This window comes from Papio anubis, chromosome 4, assembly GCF_008728515.1.
Source record: "Papio anubis isolate 15944 chromosome 4, Panubis1.0, whole genome shotgun sequence".
Taxonomy (NCBI): domain Eukaryota; kingdom Metazoa; phylum Chordata; class Mammalia; order Primates; family Cercopithecidae; genus Papio; species Papio anubis.
Window position 1 is genome coordinate 14,609,484 of NC_044979.1, and position 5,633 is coordinate 14,615,116.

Genomic DNA, 5,633 nt, shown 5'->3' on the forward strand with positions numbered 1-5,633 from the left:
AGAAAGAACTTCATACAAGAGGGTTTTGGGGTCATCCAACCAAGTCAGAGGTTCATAGCACCAGCAAGGAGAAAGATAGGAGGGATGAAACACCAAAGGGCAGAAACTGTATTTATATATATATAGAGAGAGAGAGAGCTCATCATTGTATTTACAATATAGAGCTCAGTGTGAGGCACACTGCAGGTCATGAGTAAATAATAATAACAATTCCATAGGCTGACTTTCAAGAGTTCAACCCAAAGCAGATGAAAGTCTAGAGCTGTTTTTGTTTTGTTTTGTTTTGTTTTGAGACAGAGTCTCTCTCTGTCGCCCAGGCTGCAGTGCAGCGGTAAGATCTCGGCTCACTGCAAGTTCCGCCTCCCGGGTTCATGCCATTCTCCTGCCTCAGCCTCCCTAGTAGCTGGGACTACAGGCGCCCGCCACCATGCCCGGCTGATTTTTTGTATTTTTAGTAGAGACGGGGTTTCACCGTGTTAGCCAGGATGGTCTTGATCTCCTGACCTCGTAATCCGCCCACCTTGGCCTCCCAAAGTGCTGGGATTACAGGCCTGAGCCACCACGCCTGGCCGAAAGTTTAGAGTTTTTATAACCTAGTATTTCCATGGATATGTAGCCAAGAGAAGTGATTATATATGTCTCCTGAAAGCTGCATATAATACCATTCATGGAATAATTATTTGTTATAGCCAAAATTGTAGACAATTCACATCCATCAGGAATGTGGTGAATAAATTATGAAATATTTGTGCAATGTAATGCTATAAAACAAATAAAAATAATAAATTATGCTACACACAGCAACCTGGGTGAATCTCACAAAGACAATAATGAGTGAAAATAGGCAGATAGAAAAGAATGTACACTCTCTATGTATATGTCCCATTTATATAAAGTCCAAGAAAATACAATGCTAATACGCGCTATTAGAAGTTAGGGTAATAGGTGTCTTGTGGGAGGAGGGAAGGTGCGGTAATTGGGAGAGAGCATGACAGTAGCTCCTGGAAGGCCAGAATGTTTTATTTCTCCTCCCAGAAAGTGGTTACATAATGTGTTTACTTCATGATCTTTCACTGAATTTAACTTATGATTTATGCATTTCTCTGTGTGTCTTTAATTTGAAAAGTTTTTTAAAAAATTCTTCGGCCGGGTGTGGTGGCTCACGCCTGTAATCCCAGCACTTTGGAAGGCTGAGGTGGGCGGATCACAAGGTCAGGAGTTCAAGACCAGCCTGGCCAACATGGTGCAACACTATTTCTACTAAAGGTACAAAATATTAGCTGGGCATAGTGGCGCACCCCTGTAATCCCAATTACTTGGGAGGCTGAGGCAGGAGAATCGCTTGAACCTGGGAGGCGGAAGTTGCAGTGAGCAGAGATGGTGCCATTGCACTCCAGCCTGGGTGATAGTGGGAGACTCCGTCTCAAAAAAAAAAAAAAAAAATTCTTCCCTCCATTTATTCTTTATACTTACCAACCACCAAATTATGCTCATTTTACCTTCTCATCTCCCAGTGAAATCACCCCCACTTTATTCTCATGTGTACTCTGTTCAGCCTCTGCCAGCATTTCTTACTTCAACTGATACGATAGCCTTTATATTACAGTATGCTATCAGTTTGGTCAATTCAAATACTCAGTTCTCATAGCTCCAGAAGATCTTTCTAAATTCAGGTCTGATTACTTAGCATTTTCATACCTATAATCTGGCTTTGCATCTCATATAGGTTGTACTTGAGGGTCATTAGCCTGGAATATGTGTTCCTCCATGCTCGTTCTCTCCAGGCTCACTTCTCATCAGTCCCTGCCTTGTATTTTATACCTGGAAAACCCTGAGCTATGTTTGTTTCCCCCGCAGCTTACAAGCTGCTTACTCCCTTTGGGTCTTTGCTTCTTTCACTCATTGGATAGAACACCCCTTCCTGCCACACCACACCTTTCTCCCAGCCCCTGATGGCTAACTCTTACTTGTGCTTTCAGATGGCCTTCCGCTCCAGGAAGTCTTACTGAACCACTCCCATTCTGGGGGAGTTATCCTTCTTCTGGGCTACAATAGCATCCTGTGCAGAGCTCAGTTATTAACTTATTATATAAGTTGTTAATTTCCACCATGTATCCATTTAATTCTTCCACTACACATGAATAAAGTAATAGGAAATGTGCCCTGTTCATCCTTTTGTTTCCAGGACCTAGCACTGATGTGTGTGTGTAATATATACACACATATACGAATTTTAGCAATTTTGAATTGTATTTATCCATGTATTTAAAAATATTCATTACTTTTTTAGAGAACTGAGATTGCAAAGGAAAAGCTCTGTGAATCATTTACTTCATAAATTATTTAACATCATGGCATTTTGTATCAGATAAAAAGCTAAATTTTGCAATATTCCTGCTTCTTTCTGGTAAAGTGGGAAATCTGGCATTTAGTTATTGCATTTATAAGTTGTTGTTCGAGTTCTTTAAGGACATAATAAGTATATGTAGTAGATAACATTAATGAATACTGCTTACTGTGTTATTATGAGTTATAGATCTTGCTAAACATTTTCATATATTTCCTCCAATCTTCCCAACAAATCTGTTAGCTTGGCATTACTGACCTCATTGTATACATAATACCTTCTGAAGAATTTAAGTAAATTACAAGTTTCCACATCTAGCAACTGGCAGAACTTTGTAAAATCCCAGGTCTAGCTGAACACAAAGTACATGTGTTTTTACCCCCCCTTTTTTTGGTTATGAGATCATGTCTGCAATAACAGATGTCCTAACAAAAGGGATGCTTTGTGAGAGAAAAAATCCATGTATTTTCCTCATCAACATATTTTTTTCACAGAAAACATCTTTTTAACAAAGTTGAATATTTCCCTTTTACACAGTTTGCATATTTAGGCTTAATTAAGTTATACTTAATTTGAGAGAAGAGCTGAGAAACAGAAGTATCTTTATACATCCTTTCCTAATACTTCTTCACTATTATTTTCTGTCACTTTATAACTAAGTGGAAGAGTTTCATGTTTGAGTAAAAAGTTTATTAAAATTACTTCAAATATCTTAATTTAAAATTAAATTATTCCTGATAATTTCCAGCTCTAGTGATATTGGTCAATTAGTCACAACACTTATGGTCTGTTCTTACTTTTCAGGATTATCTCCTCTGAGTTTTAATCATTTTCAATAGGAGACAATTGACCAAACCCATGAGAGAAAACATATAGTTCTTTCATGAGCTCTGTTATTCCCACTGTGCTCTCTTCCACTCAGTTCTACATCCCATGGCTTACCCTGCACTCCACAAGCAGAGAAAAAGGAATAGAGAAGGCTCCAATATGTCTGTATATTTACTAGCATGACATCTGCCCAGGTTTTCTTCTTAGTTGCATTACAGTCATATTCTCTATTCTCTTTCCTGTGAAGACATGGCTCATGCTCTTTCTAATCTACATGGATTATACGTTAGAAAATGTCACCACTAGAAAAATATGTGCAAATATTTTCTATGTAGATCTATTTTTTAAACACGGCACTTTTTTTTTTTTTTTTTTTTTTGAGATGGAGGAGATGGAGGAGATGGAGTCTTGCTCTGTCACCCAGGTTGGAGTGCAGTTGTGCGATCTCGGCTCACTGCAACCTCCACTTCCTGGGTTCAAGCGATTATCCTGACTCAGCCTCCCGAGTAGCTGGGATTACAGGTCTGCTCCACCATGCCTGGCTAATTTTTGTATTTTTAGTAGAGACAGGGTTTCAACATGTTGGCCAGGATGGTCTCAATCTCCTGACCTCGTGATCTGCTTGCCTTGGCCTCCCAAAGTGCTGGGATTACAGGCAAGAGACACCATGCCAGGCCTAAATATGGCACTTTCTAAATTAAAAATAATTAAGTAATGACTTTGTTATCAGTCTCTCTTAACGCCTATATCTTTATTCTACAAAAATTAGCCTTTGAGTCCTATTTACATAACAAAAAGATGCACATTTATTTCCAACTTTCAGAACATTTCACATAATTATATTAAAGTATGTACACTATACAGCTAGTGTAAATATATTTTTTTAATTGTGCAGCTCCGACCTTCAATGCTAGAGGGAGGAAAGCAGAATGGGCTTTCTCAGGAGGTACTCATAGGAACATTTCAAGAAGATGGAAAGGGTTCCTTAGAGTGTGATTATGTATCCTAAGTAGGTATGGGTTCAGATGTAATCTCAAAGCCCTTTAAACCCAGCTATTTTATTATTCTTTCAGGCTTTCATGAAGTTCTCTCCTTTTCAAGCATCCTCTTTAGAACACCTTGGACTTCTTTGTTCCTAAGACTATAGATAAGGGGATTGAGCATGGGATTGAAGAGGCTGTGAAACAGCAGGAGATATTTCTTCTGCTCCTTGGGGCTCTCATATTGGGGCTCAACATACATGATGACGGCTGTGCCATAAAAGAGTCCAACCACACAGAGGTGGGAGGAGCAGATGGAGAAGGCTTTCTGGCGCCCCTCCCCTGACTGGATCTTTAGAATGGCACACAGAATATGAACATAAGATATTACAATAGAAAAGAAGGGTCCCACCAGCACAGACAGTGCCCCTGCCAAAACCATTACCTCATTAATGTGGGTATCCACACAGGCAAGTTTGAGAACAGCCGTAATTTCACAGAAAAAGTGGTTAACTTTTTGGGGTCCACAGAAGGACAGTGGTAGCAGTAACATTAGATGGACAAGGGCCAGTAAGACTCCTAAAGTCCAGGAAGTCAATGCCAGAGTGATGCAGACTCTCCAGGTCATGATGGTAGAATATCGGAGGGGGTGGCAGATGGCCACATACCGATCGTAGGACATCAGCACCAGCAGGAGACATTCGATATGTGCAAAACTCAAAAACAGAAACATCTGGGTCATGCAGCCAGCAAAGGAGATGGGCTTGGCTGGATGCAGGAGGTTCACCAGCATCTGGGGCACTGTGTTGCAAGCATAGGCGATGTCGACGACCGCCAGGTGTGAGAGGAAGAAATACATGGGAGTGTGGAGTCTGGAGTCCAGTGAGATGAGCCCCAGGATGGTCCCGTTCCCCAGCAGGGTGAAGACATAGAACAGGGAGAAGAGCCCAAAGAGGAGCATCTGAATCCTTGGACCAACAGGAAATCCCAGTAAAAGGAACTCTGTGATGGAAGTCTGATTTCCTCCCATTTCCCTGTAGAAGAAACAAGGACCTCACCAAGTCTGAATGTCTGAGGCAAATGTTTAAGCATGCTGCAACTGTACGTATTATTGTTTGAGTGTTTCCTAAAAAAACACCTCCAATTATATTTTGATCTTAGTCACTTACTAAGAGAAAATTATGCATTACAAAGGAAACACAAGGAAATTTTTTCAACTATGATAAATTCAATGTCAGTATGATGTTATAGTATTCATTACATCTTATTTTCAAATATACTTTCATCACAGTTCAAAATACGTTAATACTTAAATTGCCTTCATAGCATGGACTCTTTCCTCAGTTTGTAATGATTACACCAGATGCTTGCCCTCTGTATTCCTTCATTGCAGGGTACTTATATCCATGCATGTGGAAGTGTGCTAGTGTCTATGTCTATATATAAGGATAGAAAGAGGGATGACAAACATGTCAATG

General features: G+C 40.0%; 1 protein-coding gene across 1 annotated transcript; it reads right to left on the bottom strand.

The window, feature by feature from the left end:
• Window positions 1-4,215: 4,215 nt before the first annotated feature.
• On the bottom strand, window positions 4,216-5,217 carry LOC101016637 (olfactory receptor 2A25). Its single transcript, XM_021936367.2, has one exon. The coding sequence runs from the start codon at window positions 5,183-5,185 to the stop codon at window positions 4,253-4,255; it is 933 nt and encodes a 310-aa protein (XP_021792059.2). The 5' UTR covers window positions 5,186-5,217; the 3' UTR covers window positions 4,216-4,252.
• Window positions 5,218-5,633: the final 416 nt, after the last annotated feature.

Coding starts and splice junctions, on each gene's coding strand:
- LOC101016637 (XM_021936367.2), bottom strand. CDS start 5,185: ATGGGAGGAAATCAGACTTCCATCACAGAGTTCCTTTTACTGGGATTT.